Consider the following 21,090-nt stretch of genomic DNA (forward strand, 5'->3'; position numbering starts at 1 on the left):
GTGTGTGTGTGTGTATAAAATTCAAACATTTAAATGCATTAAAAAAAATGAATGGAAAACTTTTTTGTCATCTTCACCACCATTGGAGTTTCCTGGTTGTTCTGGTATAGTTTGATCCGCAGTCAAGCGTTTGCTTCAGTGTTAATAACAGGGTTGGTCAGAGACACGAGAAGCTGCTTATGGGAAAAAGGACAAAAATGGAAAAAGTGGAATTCTGAGCCAAGGAAATGTCTGAGATGGGAATGTTTGTGCAAAACGAAATAATTTGTTTCATAGGCTTGAAATAAGACTTATGTTTTCTATATATTCTGGATAATAGAATTATTATGAATGTATCATTTGTCCCATGCAATTGCCGTTCAACACTCCCTTTAATGCTCACATAATCAAATAATTTCAACTCAAATCAATATTCCATGTCTATTTATTTATTTATTTACATGTTAAGATGCCATTTAATACAAGACACACTCATCCGGGTCTATTTTGAAATAATGGCTAACTGTGAATCTCTTAAGATTCACAATTACATTTATTTCTCTGGTCTCACTGTTCAGTTTTAGAAAGACATGTCAGGTTTTAAGCGCACAGATGGAAGATGATGTTCTCGAGATCCTCAGCTCCGACAGGTGAGGAGATGTCACAGCTGCCGAGTCTTAAAATACAGCCCATAATGAAATGAGAACATTTTTAAAAGCCTAGCGCAACACACAACACAACAACTGTGGTAATCCTGCAGGAATGAGTGACAGATCCGATACAAGAGTCTCACGAGACACTCCGATAATGAAACATCTTATTGCTTAGGACCAGTAGCCCTGAATAAAAATAACTATAAAGTTTGGGGTCACTATGATGTTATGAAAAAGATTTTACTTTTATTATGCAAGTCTGCATTAAATTGATCAAAAGTTACATTAAAGACATTTATAATGTGACAAAAGAGTCTATTTCAAATAAATGCTGTTCTTTTGAACTTTCCATTCATCAAAAAATGCATCTAGGTTTCCTCAAAAATATGAAGCAGCACAACTTTTTAAACATTAATAATAAACAGAAATGTTTGCATATTAGATCAGAATGATTTCTGAAGGATCATGTGTCACTGAAGACTGGAGTAATGATGCTGAAAATTCAGCTTTGATCACAGGAATAAATGACATTTTACACATAGAAAACAGCTGTAAATTGTAATCATATTTCACCATTTTTACTGTATTTTTGATCAAATAAATGCAGCCTTGATGAGCAGAAAATACTTCTTTCAAAAAACATTTAAAAACTGTACCAACCACAAACCTTTCAATGATAGATGTGTTGAGTTTTAACTTTAACTTTATTGTCGTCCATGCAGCTTGAGGAAACTATATTGTATTGAATGCTGTTATTGTCGTATGGCCACATGGCCAAAAGGTTTTCTTGATTTCAGTATTTGCAAGAAGTGTTAAAAGTGCAGTGGAGAGAGAGAGAGAGAGAGAGAGAGAGAGAGAGAGAGAGAGAGAGAGAGAGGGGGGGGGGGGGGATTAAGTTCACCTTTATTACTACAACTGACGTGCTATTATTACAAAATATTTACAAAAAATTACACATTTACATTACATTTAGTCATTTAGCAGACGCTTTTGTCCAAAGCGACTTACAATTTAGGACTAAATTAAGCGAGTCATCATGAAGAGGCAAAAACAACACAAGAAGTGCTCAAAATACGAAGTTCAGGCATTGTTCAGAGTAGCATAAGCCCGAGAAGCGAGGATTAAAGGAAAAGGAAAGACTTTTATTTATTTATTTTATATGAGGTTAAGTGTTCACGGAAGAGATGAGTTTTCCGCTGTCTCATGAATGTTGTCATGGATTCTGCATTCCGGATGAGAGTGAGAGAGCGTTCCACCAGCATGGAGCCGTGAATGAGAATGTTCTGGAAAGTGATTTTGTGGCTCAAAATACACAAAAAATAAATAAAAATAAATCATTAGATTACACTCTCTTTCCTTTTTCTTTTTCTTTTACCCCCCCCCCCCCCCCCTTTTTTTTAAAACATCAAAACCAATTCATTATCATACAGTGTACATAATACTTAATTTATTCCCCATAATTCTATAAACTTTGGCAGAGATTCCACCAGCTTGTAATATGCATACCCCACCCTCAATCGAGAAGCTACCAAACTTCAGAGAGAGAGAGAGGGAGAGAGAGAGAGAGAGAGAGAGAGAGAGAGACTTCTCAACCAACTAGAATGAGAGCAATGGAATTAAAATAAAACAACAATAGTCTCAAGACATGAAATAGCATCTTAGAAACGCAGAAATACTTGTTTCTAGAGAGAGAGAGAGAGAGAGAGAGAGAGAGAGAGAGAGAGAGAGAGAGAGAGAGAGAGAGAGAGAGAGAGAGAGAGTAGTTGTATCACTGAAAGGGAAAAAGATCCTCCCACAGTAAGTGCATCCACTCTCCTCATCCCCTTTTATGGTAAAAACACCCAAAAAAGCATGTGGGCACCTTGGGAATAGACGGATTTGATACTGTGAGTCAAGAGCATAGCTGAGGTCCTGAGAATGAAGCCCGAGACCGACAGCAAACACTTCACGTCTGGAAACAGCGTCTACACTAGAAATACACAAACTCAAACTGAAACTCAAATAAAAAACAAAATAAAACACAGAGACATATTTATAAAAATAAATAAAATAAAGGGTACTAAACCATTAAAAACATTTTTGTTACTTGAAATAAAGTAAACTGAAATAAAATAAAATATATAAAAATTAACTTTATTTGTCAAGGAAGCACTTTTCATTTTCATTAGTGTAACTTGATGTACTAAAATAACTACGGATTTACTAAAAATTCTAATAAAATGAAGGAGAAAATTAAAACTAGTATCTCAGTAAAATAACAGGCAAAATCATCATCAAAAAAAATATATATTTTTTTTTTAAATGTTATACTAGATTCAACTCATTTTTTAAGTCTATTTAAAATAATTTCTGTTGAAATGACTTGTACATCCAAGTTGATTGTCCTTCAAATGTTAACACACAGTGTGTTCAGCTGTTGCTTCTGTTCTGTTCTTCTAATATAAAACACACACCAGAATCATCAGCTCCAGGTTATGACAGGTTCATCTGACACTTGAATCCAAATGAACTCTCCATTTAAGCTGTACACTCGACCAGCGCTGTTTAGTTGAGCTGCAAGAACTCAAATACAAGTAGATGTGTTTCTGTACATGCATCAGCTCCTTATTATATCTCTGAGCTCACGAGCTTCCAGCGGTCCCGGAGGAGCCTCGGATCCGTCCACATCCTTCATTCACAGTCACGTTTAAAGTTCAAGGGTCGCTGATTCAAGGCTGTGGAACAACTTATGACTGTCTGTCCATTTATGCAGTATTAATAACATATTCAGAATGCAAGACTCATTTATTCTGGACTCGACGTTCATTAGGAAGCTCATTTCTAGCTTTAAGTTTGAAAAATATACCTAAAATACAGGCTTTAGGAAAAAATACAGGCAAGTTTGGGGTCAGTGAAAAACATTTTTTTTTTTAAATGAAGAGTTTTATTGAACAAGAATGCATTAAATTCATCAAAAGTGTCAATAAATGCTTTTATAATGCTATAAGATTGCATTTCCTACAAATGCTGTTCTTTTGAACTTTCTATTCATCAAAGAATCCTGAAAAATGTATCAAGGTTTCCACAAAAATATGAACTGTTTTCAACATTGATAATAATCATAAATGTTGATCTTGAGCATCAAATCATCATATTAGAGTGATTTCTGAAGGATCATGTGACTCTGAAGACTGAAAAAATCAGCTTTGATCACAGGAATAAATTACATTTTACTATATATTCACATAAAACAGTTCTTTTAAATTGTAAAAATATCTCATAATATTAGTGAATTTATTGTATTTTTGATCAAATAAATGCAGCCTCGATAAGCAGAAGATTTTCAAACCCCAAACTTATGACTGAAAAGCTCTTTTCATCATTTCCTGCATGATCATCATAGTTTCCACCAATATATATTGTTAATTTGGTACTGGCATAGAAAAAGACAGACAGATTTAGAACATAGAACTATAAATTTATGATGATTTTACAACTGCAGTAACTCCAGTGTTTTGACAAAATGGTCATTTTTTTGCGAGTGTCTAATAGCAGAAGAGTAAAGCATTATAAATCCAGCTGTTTTATGAGGATCATAATGAGTTTGAGACCTCGGGGACGTGAAATCTCTCTGGTTCATCCTCCAGGAACACCTGCATCCTGCATTCTTCCGTCTGCTATGGATGATTTAGAGAGATCATGACCTTAACATGTTTATAGCCCTTTTAAGGGGTTTGAGTTAGCAGAGGTCAGCGTGAGCATTGTGATCCTGCCGTAGACCGTGAGTCACTCCTTCAGAACGCCACATGAGCTCATATTACATGAGCTGGACGTGTAAGATATGATAGTAATGCTGCTGATGTCTTCAGCCAAACACATCCCACCTCAGAGGACTTTGACACACTGCAGAAAGAGATGAATGTATTTCACAATACCAGTATGAGACTGAGATATGATAGAAAACATCTTACATGAAGCTACTGTGCAGGTTTAACCCCTAAAGACACATTTTTGTATTTTTGACTCTCATGTATATCTTTTTGTTTATCATTTTAAAGAGGAGAACTTTATAAGAGGTCATATTATGCTTGATGCTGTTTTCAGGCTCTACTAGAACAGGTTTTCCTGCTTGAATGTTGATTATTCTCCTCATATTCTCCATTGTTGCGGCTCCTCTTTTCCCAGTCTGTCAGTAACGCTCTGTTTAGTTCCTGTCTCTATGAAGCTCCTCCTTCTGAAAACCACACTGTGCTCTGATTGGTCGGCTGGATCAGTGTGTTGTGATTGGTCAAGCACTTCAAGTGTGTTTGGGAAATGTCCTTAATCCAATAGTTTCTCTAGAAAGTTTAACTTGGATGTTTTAAACAGAAAAAAAAATGTGTTTAAAACAACAAGCACCACCCAGTTTCAGTTAATGCAACACAAATCATTCATGTAATCCAACACAAACAGATTAAGTAAACTTAAAATTTACATATATTTATTTAAGCAGATTGAACACAATCAAATTAAGTTAGGACAGAATGTATAGCAATTGTGTTGCTTTACATGAATGATTTGTGTTCCATTAACTGAAACTGGGCGGTGCTTGTTGGTTCCCAGGTTGAATTAAGAGAGAATAAATGTTAAAATTAAGTGTTATTTTATGTTTGTTTTTTTAGAAAATGAGAAAAGGGGAAGTAGTGTGATAGTGTGTAATTGTGTTTAATGTTCAATTACATTGGAATTATTAGAACCATTTAAATTACAGTGGGTTACCATTGTGGAGTGGAGCATTTTGTTAGTCTGTGGACTGATTTATTTATATATATCTGTGATGGCTGAAGGAGCATGGCATTCTTAGCATTTATGATATTAAAAGGGTAGTAAGTTTTAGCTCAAATACCCCACAGATATTTTATATGCATGTTAAAGTTGTCACTTTTTGAGGGTGAGCAAAAACGCACAGTTTTGTGTCTGTCCCTTTAAATGCAAATGAGCTGCTGCTCCCGGCACAGGGGGCGGAGCTTCAAGAGCTCGTGTCCTTTTACCTCACACACACATGCACTGAAAATTTCTAAAACGTTTAGCCTTTTATGTTCAAACCGGAGTCAGAAAGATGGAGAGACTCGAGAAGAAGTGACAACATGTAGACAACATTTCTGAATGGTTAGTTGGTGAATTTATGAAGCTTATGTGTAGTTATCTTATAGTCATTGATTAGCATATTCTGTCTTGATAATCTATAAATCGTGTTCAGGGGGCGGGGTTTATGTAAATTTTAGGGTTTGTGATGTCACTAACCCAGGAGGAATGTGGTGTAGTCTCTACCAGCCGTTTGTTGTAGTCCTTAAAAAGCGATTTCTTTAAAAGCAAATCTCTCCCTTTGCTTTGAACTTTGAGTGTTGTAACTTTGCAGATGTTGTTTATGCTCAAACAGCAACATTACACACTAACTAAAGTTTGAAAAGTAAAATCATAATCAACCACCCCTTTAATATGTGCTATAGCAAGTTGATACCTATAGTCTATCAATTCAATTGTGTGTCACTAAAATAAATGAAATCTTAATGGCTGAATGAATATATAAATGAAAACCTGAATCATGTCAGAGAGCCTTTAAAAATGTCGCTTGAAAATGACTTCATTCCATGATGTCGAAGTTACATGAACAGGTTATGTTTGTTTAAGGTAACCCAGTTATGTGGAACCTGTTGACATAAAAAAGTTAATTAAAGCCAACATATCATTTTTTTGAGTGTACAAATCAAATTTTGTCTACATCTAACATTCCATATAACAAGGTATAGCCATTTAAATTGCTGATAGATTAAAAATGTCAATCCATGTCAACATGAAATCAAAATTCACCCTATAATCACTTTCTTAATATATTATTTTCCAGGTTTTATTGCGGTAAGTGTTTCAAAACGCAAACCCAGATCGTTTTGATTATCTTCTTTTTCCAGGGAAATGGAGATAATATAGAGTTTCAGTCTGGATTGCTGCATGTATTTATGTGAAGCAGAAAGATGAGATTTCAAAGTCATAAAACAATCTCTTAACTGAAACAGGAAAAACTAAATGACATTCCAGAATTCCAGCAGCTCAGAGTCACATTTCATCATATTCCACATATTATAACGGCATAGACATAAGTTAGTAGTACTTTATTGTTCAGCCTAGCTGAAAATTGGTTTTGGCCTCGCCATACAATCACAAAACAATTAACAATACACAATACACAACATCCACAATATCAACGTTTAAAATATTCACATTTTATTCAAAAGACTTATTGCATTTGGTACAAAAGTTTGTTTATATATTGCTTTAATCACTTTTGGTGTTCTGTAACGATGACGTGATTGTAATAATTCAAGAACATGATTCAAGGGGTGTGTTGTGTCTCTTTTCTCTGAACAGCAATTTGATATAATGTGCGACTGACATTTGCTTAGATCCTATAATTTTACCTGCTACTCTTGTAATTCTGTCTAATTTGACTTTATTCACAGATGTAGCCACACAGTTATATTATACCCTAAAACACTCTCAATTAAACTTATATAAACTCTTTTGCAGAACAACCTGACTTACCGAAAATTCTCTAAATTTCCTCAAGAATAGCCTTTGATTTGCTTTCTTACAAATAAGATTCACGTTATCAGAGACATTCATTTTACAGTCAATCATGGTTCCCAAATACTTAAAAGTCTTCTGGCATTCTGGCATCAAGAACATATTGGCCAATAGTTTAGTGCATTACTTCACACTGTTAAAGGAATAGTTCATGTCAACTTTTACTTTTTATTTTTAATGGAAAAGCCTCCGCAAACTTTTCTTTTGTGCTCCAGAAAAAGAGTATTAATGTTCTGAAACAACTTAGTAAATGATGACAGGACCTTCATCTTTCCCTTTAAAAAATATGATAGAATTTAGTAATGCAATATACAAATGTTTAAAAAAATATCTTAAATAAATAAAAGACACACATGGGCGGTGTTACTACACTGAGATACTAAACCTATAGGCCTACTAGTTTTTATTAATATTTTGAATTAGTCTTCTACTGTCATTTTCATTTTATGAACCTAATGTTTAAATTAATAGAGTTTGATTATCAATGAATTAACAAAAACATATATTCACTCTAAAAAATGCTGCGTTGTTTTAACCCAATTTTGGGTCAAATATGGACTAACCCAACATTGGGTTAAAAATGCAATTTAAAAATGGACAAACCCAGCCGTTGGGTTACATTTTTAAATTGCATTTTTAACCCAACGTTTGGGTTAGTCCATGTTTGACCCAAAATTGGGTTAAAACAACCCAGCATTTTTTAGAGTGTTCAATTTACATTTCATGTAATATGTTACATTTTACAGCCCATAGTCATGCAAAAATGAGCTTTTCCTAAATCAGAGGTCAAAAGTCATATTCTTGGTAACCCTGGTGAGGGTGACCCCGTGACTCGTCATTGCTGATTGACAGCTGCCCTCTAGCGGTGAGATCTGGAATCACACACTCTTCACTCTCTGTTCAAAACCTCAGGCATCACAGAAGAGGAGTGCTTTATCTTGTCAGCAGGGGGCGTTATAGTACATGAAGAAATTCTGAAATAGTATTTGACTTGTTGGGTCTTACTTGCTTATAATGTTTGAATCTGAATGATTATCATATTCATATCCCATGATGATACTTCAAGGCACTTTATCTGCAGCTTCAGGAAACACAGACAGAGCCGATGATGCATTACAGACACTTTTGAGATTTTTATGAAAACTAACAGATTTTTTTAAAAAAAAATGTTTGTTATATAAGATCACATTAAAACAACATTCATCTTTCCTAGTTTTGCATAGATTACAACTGTCTCTCAGTTGTGGTATCATTTTCAGCATATAGCCAACCATTTTCCCGGTCATAAAGTTTTTGCAAAAGTGTGTACACTGGGTTCCCTCTGTGTTCTTCAAGCTGTTATGATTATGTTTGATCAATGAAAGATGACACTGAGTCTCTGCGGGTTACAGAGACGTTTGATTTAAAGGATTCTCTGTTGAGACCGGATTGAAACCCAAATCATTACTGTAAGAAAAAAGAAAATATTTTTCAAAGTTGTACGTTAAAGATAATTGGAGGATGTTTTACAAGAAGATAGTCTTTCTACTTTAAAATTTCATGTTTATTTTAGTGTGTTACTTAGTGTTCCTGAGTAATTAATTGTGAAATGTACTAGCAATTTCTGAGCGATTTCCCCCCCAGATTTCACATATTGCATTTTGTACTGCGTTTTGAATGTCAGTTGGATTTCACTGCATTAGATAGAAAGATAGAAATGCAAATATGATGCAAAATATAAGAAATGTCATTTATAGGAAATAAAAATAGCACAAACACCCTTTACAGGAAAGGTTTGATAAAACAATAGCTCACTCTTAAAAATGTTCTATATAGAACCCTAGTGTTCTTGAATCACTTTTATACAACTCTTTATAATGAGAAAGGTCTTCATATTTTCATGTTTAAAGGGTTATTTCAGTTTTTCTAGTGATAAAGTGTTTGCTTTGCTTGCTTTGTGTCTGTTTAATTCATAAAAATTAATTAAAATTAACAATGAATTAAAACTAAATGAATTAACTGAAACTAAATCCCATGATGGGAATGCCTAAAGGGTTCTATTTATTACCATAAATGTGGTAATATTCAGCTTTTATCATACAGTTGACAGATGCATAAACCGAAGGACTGAAGATCACAGAGAGGGGAAACAATCACAAATGAGATCTCTTTAATTTCTCAATCGTTCCTCACAAATAACAATGAGATTATAAAGATGGGCTTCTTCTTCTCAGAGATAAAGACCCTAGTAAAAAAGACCATCATGCTAAATGAGAATATTATAATCAGCAAAACAAACAATAAATTAAAAAACCCATTATATAGACCAATAATTGTATATTATACACCAAAGATTCCTTGCTAACAAATCCCAAATGAATGCTAACTGGATCAGCTGAAATAGCATTACTTTATGCTTTGACAAGTGAAATAAAGAAAATAAACTGCTGAAATCAGATCAAATTATGTCTTAAGATTTTTTTTGCTCAGCAATAAAGAATTCAACTGTGATGCAGAAAATTCAGATATAAACAATACAATTAGATATAATATAACAAGTTCAATAATTAACAATAATTAGTCTACTACTTCATATTAAGTCATAAATATAAAAGACATCTGTGTAGGCTAATGGAAATATATATAAAGCCATCTTTTTAAAATATTTAGGTCCTGTCACAACAACAAAAAGTGAGTGTATCAAGAAGCTAAACTATTTTAGCGATTAGCATCACAACATTTGAATCTTCAGAAACACAAAGACTGTTGTTTACGTTACGCTTGTGATTGACAGCTGGTTGAATGTAAATCGCACGCATTTGATTTGCTAATAGAGCCCCACTTGAGAATGTTGGCCACGCCCCCGCTCACTTTCACCCAATTGCCGAAGAGCACGAGAAAAACACGCATTGTGTTATAAATGCCGTGAGCAGCAGCAGGTTCACAGTTAAATAACACGCGGGCGACCCGTTGGCTCTTTATATTGGGATCATTGACGGAACATTATTTATATATAGGCTACTGTACTGTAAAATTGAAATTATTTTATTTGTTCTGTACTATGGGAAAAGAAAGTTTATGGCTGCTGGTAATCGGATTTTCTCTTATTGCAAGCGAACCACTTTTCAACTCTACTGAAGAAGTATTTACTAGTAAGTTTTTCCACTTTCAAAATAACGTAGATACTAATCACTTTTTGTATTGTAATTTTTTACAAATCACATTTGTATTGTACATTTGTGCAAAAACAATGAATGTTTTTGTAAAATATGCAGAAAATCAGATTCACGGACTCACACACACACATACATTCACACAGACAGACACGCGCGCGCGCACACACACATACATACATACACACACACACATAGACACGCACACACACAGACTCACACACATACATTCACACACACGCACACAGACAGACACACACGCACGCACATTCTCTCTCTCTCTCACACACACACACACACACACATAGACACGCGCGCGCACACACACACACACACACACACACACACACACACACACACACACACACAGAGAGAGAGAGAGAGAGAGAGACTCACACACATACATTCACGCACACAGACAGAGACACACACACACACGCACGCACGCACACACACACACACACACTCTCTCTCTCTCTCTCTCTCTCTCTCTCTCTCTCTCTCTCTCTCTCTCTCTCTCTCTCTTCTGTTTTTGCAATAAGAATGTGTTGCAAGTAACTGTAATTAAATAAACCTTAATCTTAAACATTTGGAACAGGTGCATGTAAACCGTATGTGGAAGTGATTAAGGCACAGGTCCAGGATCAGTGTGGTTCTGCTCGACTTAATCTGGCCATTGCATATACCCTGATCCTGGATCAGCAAGTTCAGTTTTATTTGATTTCCACAACACACATTGTTCCTAAGCAGCTGTACAGAGAATAATGGCTTACAAGCCTCAGTAATCACAGCAAAGCCAAAAGCTGTGAGGGGAAAAGAAACTATTTCTGTAGGATGAGGGGGAAAAAAGAAAGAAAAACAAATTGGGGAGAGACCCTTTCTCCTCCGCCTTTCACATATATAACCTACAAAAACATTTCCATTGAGGCACATGCTAAAGATGATAAAGGTGTGATGTTAGTTTCAGGGAACTCCACTGATCAGGCAGTGGACTACAGCGACATCGAGTCCAAGTTCTCCATCAGGAGTGCAGAATTCCCTGACGAGGATCTTTGCTATCTTGTCCCAGGACAACAGGAATCTCTTTCGGACTGCAACTTCAAAAATGACTCGCAAACCTTCCTTATTATCCATGGATGGTCGGTGAGTCGCTGATGCCTTTTTGTCAGACAGAAAACTGTCATAATTTAAGATCAAAATGTCCTTTTTACTTCTTTATTCCCCTATGAATTCCATGAATAATCACACACACACACACACACACACACGTCTGTTGAATGTAGGTCGCAGGTCTGTTTGAGAGCTGGGTCTATAAGCTTGTGACGGCTCTGTTTGATCGTGAACCCAGTGCTAATGTCATCGTTGTGGACTGGTTGGATCGGGCCAACCAACACTACCCCAAATCAGCGGAGAACACTGGGCTGGTGGGCGCAGACGTGGCCCGGTTCATCGACTGGCTGGAGGTATGCAGAGAAACACGAGCTCAACATTGTTGCTGTAGCATTTCTGTGAGGACAGTCAGCTGAAGGTTACCCCACATGAGTTATGTTTGTGTGAGCAAATATTACCAAAAACATAAACAAGATCTGTCTATCTATCTATCTATCTATCTATCTATCTATCTATCTATCTATCTATCTATCTATCTATCTATCTATCTATCTATCTATCTGTCTGTCTGTCTGTCTGTCTGTCTGTCTGTCTGTCTGTCTGTCTGTCTGTCTGTCTGTCTGTCTGTCTGTCTGTCTGTCTATCTATCTATCTATCTATCTATCTATCTATCTATCTATCTATCTATCTATCTATCTATCTATCTATCTATCTATCTATCTATCTATCTATCTATCTATCTATCTATCTATCTGTCTGTCTGTCTGTCTGTCTGTCTATCTATATGTCTATATGTCTATCTATCTGTCTGTCTGTCTGTCTGTCTGTCTGTCTGTCTGTCTATCTGTCTGTCTGTCTGTCTATCTATCTGTCTATCTATCTATCTATCTATCTATCTATCTATCTATCTATCTATCTATCTATCTATCTGTCTATCTGTCTGTCTGTCTGTCTGTCTATCTATATGTCTATATGTCTATCTATCTGTCTGTCTGTCTGTCTGTCTGTCTATCTGTCTGTCTATCTGTCTGTCTGTCTGTCTATCTATCTATCTATCTATCTATCTATCTATCTATCTATCTATCTATCTATCTATCTAAAATGACAAATTTGAAATAAATTAAAATTAAGAATTAACAAGAACAAAAACTAAAACAAAAATAAAAAAAATTAAACCTAAATAGGAATATAAAAAAAGTAATAAAAATGGCGAAAGCATAAAATAGCTAAATTAATGAAAATTAAAATCGAAAATCTAAAAATAAAAGCTTGTTCAAAATATGTATAAAAACTCTACATTTATAAAATACATAAATAATACTAAAAATAACTGATCCCTTAAATTATCATTGCAATGCAGAAAATATTGATAATCCTAAAAGGCTTTTTTCTTTTTCTCTTCTTTTTTTTTTTTTAATGGAATATTGCAGTGTTTATTAAAATCGATTTCACTCGGATATACGTCACAACAGTGAAACAAAGACGACTGCAACTTCCGCATGTCGATTTTTGAGCAAACGAATTTTATGACCCAGACATGTTGCTCACAGGCTTCATGAGATTAAATGCGAGTGTGTGTGTGTGTGTGTGTGTGTAAAGGAGCTGGACTATCCGCTGGAGAAGGTGCATCTTCTCGGCTACAGTCTCGGTGCACATGTGGCAGGAGTCGCAGGAAACCTCACCAACAACAAAGTCAACAGAATTACAGGTGGGAAGCCCTTCCTTTAATAGTGCTTATTACTCGGCTCGGTGGAATACTTGATTCTGATTGGTCAGTCGCGCCATCCAGCGGTATGTTATTCCCAGATAACATCCACTGAAAACAGAAACACAGGCTCACTGAAGTCAGCGTTATGCGCTTGCTAGGAACGTTTTTTCTTCGTAGATGTTTTGCATTTGGTGAGCTAATAAAATATTAAAACTCAATATTTTGTGTACAGTACAGTTATTTAATTATGCCATCCAGTATCGTGGACTCGCTCTCGCTCTCGCTGCTGCTGACTATCGCTTTGTACACTGTTAGATTGTAAGATACAAACATGTATGATTTTAAAACTGTTTAATCTGAAATCAATATCTCCTAAAAAACTAAAACAGGGTCCTCATCACCCTGTCAGGGTTTATTCTGAGATAACAACCGGCTGGATGTACATCATCCCTTACATCTGCTCTTTTTCTGTCCCAGCAGAACTTTGTTTGTAATGTATCCCCTATGATTCCTTAGTAATACCCTTAATGGCCACGAATGAGTCTAAAAGTGTAGAGTTTGTTGCTGTTTTCTCCTGGTTTTGCAGGTCTCGACCCAGCGGGCCCCAGCTTTGAGAACGCAGAGAGTCTGAGGCGTCTGTCACCGGATGACGCCTCGTTCGTGGACGTCCTGCACACGAACACCAGAGGCTCACCGGACCTCAGCATCGGCATCCAGAGACCCGTGGGTCACGTGGACATCTACCCCAACGGCGGCACTTTCCAGCCCGGCTGCACATTTCAGCACACCATGAAGCTCATCGCCACCTACGGCATATACAGTACGCACTGTTCACTTAGTGCTATTGCTGTACTATTATACAGTAGTCAACATTTCAAGTGGAACAGAAAAGTTCATCAAAGTTGTCCTAAGACAAGAACGGGTCTTGTTCAAAATTCATGTATAACTTTAATGAAAGGTTCTGATCCACTTTAAATGTTGACTATGGTAGTATTGATTAGAGCTGCACTATTAATTGTTAAAAGATCAAGATCTTGTTTCAAACACCTACGTGATCTTATTCCTAAATGACAACGACTTACGATGACAGCGAATTATACAGTCTATACAGTCATTGTCATGTATAGGTATGAAACCGCTTCACTGTATTTTTGTGTTGCAATAATTCAAATTTTCACAGAAGTACTGGGATAAAAGTTTATAGTTCGGGTATATGTCTATGGTAGTGATCAAAATAGAGTAAATCACGCTTTGAAAGTATTATGACGCTTCAGATAATGATTGCGTCAATTGCATCGTTGCACCAGTAGGTGGCGACAAGTGAGTGTTGTTTGTCATTGAATCGTTCATTCAAGAGATTCATTCAAAAATGCTTATTTATCATCCATTAATGAAACAAGGATTTATGAGTCATTGAATCATTCATTCAACCCGATTTAAAAAAAAAAAAAAAAAAAAAAATTATTCAGGATTTATTTTTAAACAGAATCCAGCAGTTAACATTTTGGACTTCTAGTAAATTACATGTTATGTCGTTTAGTTGTCTATTCAGAATCATTATCTTTATTTTCATCAAAAAAATCAAAATCTCTATTATCCATTAATATTTTGAATTAGCTTTTGTTTTTATATTTTCAGTTTTCATTTTAGTTTAGGTTTTAGTAAAATAAAAATTGTGCTTTTGTCATTTTTATTAGTTTATTTATTTTTATTTAGCTTCAGTTTATATTTATTTCCATTTTAGTTATTTGAGTTTTTCATTTAATATTTATTTTTTATTTCAGCTTTGTTTAAATTACTGAAAATAATTTAATAGTTTTAGTTAACGTTAACAATTACAACACTCTTAGTAAAATATTAACTCTATTAAAATCAGTTTTATTTGTGTCATTTATATTTATATATATATATTTTTAAATATTTCTATTTAGCTTTATATTTAAGTTTTAGTCGTAATTATTTCAGTTAACATTTATTTTTATTTCATCTTATTTCAGGCAGCATATACTGTAACTTTTTCAACTAATATTTATATTTGATTTTATTTCATCTGTGTTTCAGTTACTGAATATGTTTTTTAATAGTTTTAGTTTTAATTGACAATAACAGCACTGTTGCTGTTCATAATGCTATTAAAATACATTTTGTCATTTTATTATTGTTTAATATTTATTTTAATCTTTTTTTATATATATATTTCTTTTTAGCCAACATTTCTAATTTTCTAATAAGTTTAAGTTTTTTCGTTTCATTTTATTTCATAACCGAAAATGATTTTTAATGATTTTAGTTTTAGTTAACGATAACAACACTGTTAGCAAAATGCTTACTCTATTAAAATCAATGTACAGTAAACATTAAGCCGTTAAGTACCATCAGCTTGTTTTTTCTCTAAACATTTGACCTCTCACCTTCCCTTTGACCTCTGTCAGACATGGACCAGATTGTGAAGTGTTCCCACGAGCGCTCGATTCACCTGTTCATCGACTCGCTGGTGAACCGTGCGCACCAGAGCTGGGCGTTTCGCTGCGGCTCCAGAGACTCCTTCAACAAGGGACTGTGTCTGAGCTGCCGCAAGAACCGCTGCAACAAACTCGGCTACAACGTCAACAAGATCCGCAGCAGCAGGAGCGCGAAGATGTACCTCAAAACCCGGGACATGATGCCGTATAAGGGTGAGCAACCAGAGCTATTACAAATCTACAGGCCAAAACTGATGGAAAATTGACATCTTGACCCTTTATTCAAATATTACTTTTTTTTTTTATTGAAAATATTGAATATTGATTCAAATATATAATTATTTTAGATTTTGTAAGCATATTGCATAGTTGTGCTTGGAGTCGATTGTTTTATTTGTGATAATAACATAATGAAACATGCCAAATTGTGCCGCCATCATTTTTGGCCAGGCAAGAAATTATAAATGCATGCAAAAACAAAATATTAATAACTGATTATGCTTTTTCCTGTGAGCTTTTTGTTTTTATATAAAAAATATATAGAATATTTCTCATATTTTGAAGGAAATGCATCACTGTACATCTAGTTACCTCTCTATACAAGTACTAACCATATACAGCTGCACATAATGACATTTATTTAACTTGTGAAATGAGTTTTGTGATTTTTATATTCCTCTCTCTCTTGTTCTCTTGCAGTGTTTCATTACCAGATTAAGCTGCATCTTTTCAGCGACAAAAACATGACTTTGCTGGAGCAGCCAATGAAAGTGTCTCTGTTCGGGACGACCGATGAAAGCGATGACATCTCGGTCATTGTGTGAGTTGCCTTATTTTAAAATACTTATTTTAATACTAATTTTACTAATTCAGTGGCCCCAAAATTATTTGGACACTTGCATCACACTTACAAATATCTGAAATGATACAAGGTCATGGTCAAATGTATTTATATTGCACCTTAAAACAACAAGAATGCTGCACGACAGACATAACAAAATATCATCATACAATAACATTTAAATACTGATAAAATATATCAGAAGAAAAACATCAGAAAATAATAGATTTATTCTATCAAAACATCATTTAGCCAATAAAACAATTAAAACTAAATCGGATTAAGAATAAGCCTTAGAAAAATATGGCTTATTCTTAATCACTTCGCCTTCTGAGAATATAGTTCCCAGTATGTATACGGTTAGAAGATGTCTGTGTGTCATGTGACCTTGTTATTTGTACACACTGTGACTATACAAATCACAACATGTAAATAGGAAAATGTTGGCGTTATTTTGTCACTTATTGGGAGCAGTATGCTAGCTGGAGCCATTTACCTCCAGTCTTTGTGCTAAGCTAGCGGTGGGTGCGTCAGACAGAGTTACGGCACGCACGGAGATGAGAAGGGTGTGTGTGGACTTATCTAACTCTGGGGGATACGGTGAATAAGCTAAAGTCACAAAAAGTCGGCGTGTTCCTTTAAATACAAATACTAAAACCTTAAAATCAACTCTGAACTGAACCGGTAACCAATGAAGGGATGCTAACTTTTGTCCCTTTCTTTTTTTTTTTTACAAAATATAAAAGCAATTTTAAACAGGGTCACTGAGATATGAACATATGTCCTGTAATTTGCACCCAGGCCCAGCTTGACCAGCAACAGCACCATCTCCTTCCTGGTGACGTCCGATAAAGACATCGGAGATCTTCTGATGCTGAACATCCACTGGGAGAAGGACTCGTATCTCTACGGATTCTTCAGCAGCAATCAGTTCACCATTCGCAGAATGAGGATTAAATCTGGAGAAACACAGTCCAAGTGAGTCATTTCAGGTTCAAATATTGTCATGTCGGTTTGGAGTTTTGTTCATGTTCTTGTTTTCAGGTCTTTTATTTTGAAGTTTATTCATGGTCATGTTTCCTGGTTTGTCATGTGATTTCTGTAACAACTAAATCCACTGTAGGCGAGTGAGTTAAGAACCCATGTGAAGTTTTTTTAATCCAACGTGAAAAAATACAAAAAGACTTGACTCAAACATGAGCCGACAGCAGGGTTACATAAATCCATTATATCAGCCCGGGAGTTTCAGGCCCAAGACCGGCCCACTTTTTCCATGGTGGAATTCCAAATTAATGCTTTTTCCAAATTGGATAAATGAAGCAACAGTTCAGCTCTTACTATTGTGTAGTTTGTATTAATGCCATGGTTCAACAAATAATGTAAAAGTTAAATAATAATTCACTTAGACTTTATAAGAAGCAATTGTGACTTTATTTCACGCAATTCTGACTTTATATCTTGCAATTCTGACTTTATATCTTGCAATTCTGACTTTATAACACTCAATTGCGACTTTATTTCACGCAATTTTGACTTTATATCTTGCAATTCTGACTTTATAACACGCAATTGCGACTTTATTTCACGCAATTCTGACTTTATATCTTGCAATTCTGACTTTATAACACGCAATTGCGACTTTATTTCACGCAATTGCGACTTTATTTCACGCAATTCTGACTTTATATCTCGCAATTCTGAGAAATAAAGTCAGAATTGCGAGATGTAAACTCGCAATTGTGAGAAAAAAGTTGCAATTATCTTTTAAAATGTTTTATTCTGTGGCGGAAACAAGCTTCCATACCTCCTGGCCTCTTCCTCCCATCCATCCTCCCTGATGCGTACCGTTACGGTAGGGCCGGCCCAGCTATCGGTAGGCGCCGGCAGTTCCGCGGTAGCCTACCTGAGAAAACGTTTTGGAAAAGACGGGCTATGGACCCAACCAACTCTATAGGAGGGGAGGGGAGAACTCCCTCACATGGTACAACCCATGCAGAGGCTGCGCTGTCAGAATGCGGAACGTGTGTAGCCTAATGTAACTAACGTGACAAATATGAAAAAAAAATGAAAAAAAATCCTCGACCGGCCCAAAAGTGAAGCGGCCCACCGGGAATTCTCCCGATTACCCACCCCGGGCCTGTATATATACATATATACACACAGAGACTAATGACTAACAAGAAACACCTGTGCGCAATCAAACAATAAACCAATGAGAACACAGGACACAGAACTAGACTAACCAATGAGAACATAACACATGAAACAAGGAGGCACACGTCATATATACAGTAGTGGCCAAAAGTGATGTCCGGAGGGAATTTGTTTTTAATGACTTAATAAGTTAAACCGTTAAAAAATTGGATTTTTTACATGAGGGAAGAACAAACCACTAAACTTTTTTTTAGGTATTTATCTGACAAAATTATTTGGCATTTTACTTATTTTAATTATTTTACTTACTACCGAAAAGCAAAAATCTCACGGGAAAAAGCATACATTTACTACAACATAATCAGATATTAATATTTCGTTGGTTCTTTGTTTTTGCATGTGTTCATACTTTCTTTGTTTGACGGCCTGGCCAAAAATGATGTCGGCACAATTTGGCAAGTTTCAGTGCGTTATCACAAATAAAACAATTGACTCCAAGCACAACTACACAATATATGATTACAAAATCTTTAACACATTTTTAATATTATTTCAATAAAGGTTGATGATGTAATATCACAACTGCAAAACATACAGGGGGTTATTGTAGTGAAAGTAAGACAAAAATTATTATTATTAATAAATGAAACAAAATAATTAAAGTTTTATCCCTTAAAATTAAATCCCTTAAAAGTCATCTTTGATCTCCAAAATGACATATTAAAACCGTTTTTTTTCTTGGAAAAATATTTCTTCATGCCTTAAAATAGCTAGAATGTAACTCGACACCCTTGCCTCATTTAGTATATGCGGTTCTATGAATATGCAAATGAGCCCCGCCTCCACTCACTCACTCAGCTCAGAGATCCACTCGTTGACGATCACACGTTGATCTGATTGGTTACAAGGTGTGACGTCAGAAACACCAGCGATTTCAAAGCGCGTTTTTGAGACTGTTTTTTTTCTTTTGTTTTGAAGGGTAACATTCAGACCCAAAGATGGAGAGTTTGGTTCCCTCATTCAAGGTGGAGAGCCGGTTATGTTTGTGAAGTCCAGTGAGACGCCGCAGAGCAGGAGAGAGGAGAGGTAAAGTCGACTTTACTTTCACTGAAAGTTAGATATCAGGCATTATATATACAAAACTTTCTGTCTCTCTCTCCACTTATGGATTTTCAGGAAGCACAGACTGAAACATCACGGAAGCTTCTTCAAACAGGGCGTCAATGAAGCCACCGCAGTTATGAGAAAAGAACCAGCGTCACGTCATTATGAATCAGAGGTCATCATGACAGAAATCACCACTACAAATCTAAACACGACTTCATGAGGTCAACACAGAAAACTTCTATAAGGATCTATATTGTAGAATTCAGAAACTCGTGTTATTAGCGACACCGGTGGCCATTACGTGAACTGCAGTCATCCACTCGTCGTAAAGTATAAGAGACTGAACGTGATTCAAACCCCTGATAGATTTTCTTAAAAGTAAAAATAAGTTAGAAATACCTTTGCAGTGATATACGAACATCCAGATGCCGTTGACGCTGCTGAGAGCGATGTTTAGATGAAGATGTAAATATGTGCTGTGCGTTTCCCTCTCAGTAACAAAATAAATACACAACCAAAATGACAGTGGTGAGAATAAAGATTAATTCACTTCAGGAACCCCCACGTCATCCAAGATGTTTGTCTTTCTTTCTTCAATCAAAAAGAAAATTTTGCAGGATTTCTCTCCATATAGTGACTTCAATGGGGTCCAATGGTTTGAAGGGCCAAATTGCAGCTTCAAAGTCTCTACACAATCCCAACTGAGGAATAAGAGTCTTATCTAGACAAACCATCAGTCATTAAAAAAAAATATATATACTTTTTAAACTCAAATGCTCGTCTTGCACTAGCTGGGATGCGCCACACATTACGTAATCACGTTGGAAAGGGCAATCGTAAGTACCCTGGTAATCCAGAGTTCTCGCGAGAGCACAAGTTGGATTTGCTCAGCGAGTTACTCTGGCGTCGAGTAATGATGCTCATTAAATATGCCCTTGTATCCGAGCTGCACCAATCACAGCGGGTTATCTGATATAGGCGGGCCAGAGGCGAGCTAAACAGAAGACGACAGCGCTGTGACGTCGAAGTCATTAGTAAACATTGCAAGATGGCTATGGATGAACACCAGTTGTTTGAAACGGCTTTGGCCGCTAATGAACGAGTTAGACTTGGCTTTTTCTCTAAAAGAGGAACAGAAGACGGCGCTCGAATCGTTCCTTTGCAAGAAGGGCGTTTTTGCTGTTTTGCCGACCGGATACGGCAAGAGTCTAATCTACCAGTTAGCTCCGCTGGTAGCTAAGCGATAAGTTGTTGTGATTGGTCGTAGTGTTATCCAATTGCGTGCAGTGAGATTTTCAAATGCATGCTTGGTGCCGCCCCTCGA

The 21,090-nt window shown here is 35.8% G+C and overlaps 1 protein-coding gene across 1 annotated transcript; it reads left to right on the top strand.

Moving 5' to 3' along the window:
• The first annotated feature begins 10,063 nt into the window (after positions 1-10,063).
• LOC307161911 (lipoprotein lipase) lies at positions 10,064-20,618 on the top strand. Its single transcript, XM_079876862.1, has 10 exons — positions 10,064-10,363; positions 11,346-11,527; positions 11,668-11,847; positions 13,094-13,202; positions 13,789-14,022; positions 15,635-15,877; positions 16,364-16,484; positions 17,307-17,483; positions 19,638-19,745; positions 19,836-20,618. Exons 1-10 carry the CDS (start codon positions 10,273-10,275, stop codon positions 19,984-19,986), a joined length of 1,596 nt encoding a protein of 531 aa, XP_079732988.1. The 5' UTR covers positions 10,064-10,272; the 3' UTR covers positions 19,987-20,618.
• Positions 20,619-21,090: the final 472 nt, after the last annotated feature.

This window comes from Squalius cephalus, assembly GCF_949319135.1.
Source record: "Squalius cephalus genome assembly, chromosome: 7".
Taxonomy (NCBI): domain Eukaryota; kingdom Metazoa; phylum Chordata; class Actinopteri; order Cypriniformes; family Leuciscidae; genus Squalius; species Squalius cephalus.

Excerpts from the sequence above, each read along its gene's own strand:
- LOC307161911 (XM_079876862.1), top strand. The coding sequence starts at position 10,273 with ATGGGAAAAGAAAGTTTATGGCTGCTGGTAATCGGATTTTCTCTTATT. Across the intron at positions 13,203-13,788 it reads CAAAGTCAACAGAATTACAG|GTCTCGACCCAGCGGGCCCC; the intron begins GTGGGAAGCCCT and ends CTGGTTTTGCAG. Across the intron at positions 17,484-19,637 it reads TCTGGAGAAACACAGTCCAA|GGTAACATTCAGACCCAAAG; the intron begins GTGAGTCATTTC and ends TTTGTTTTGAAG.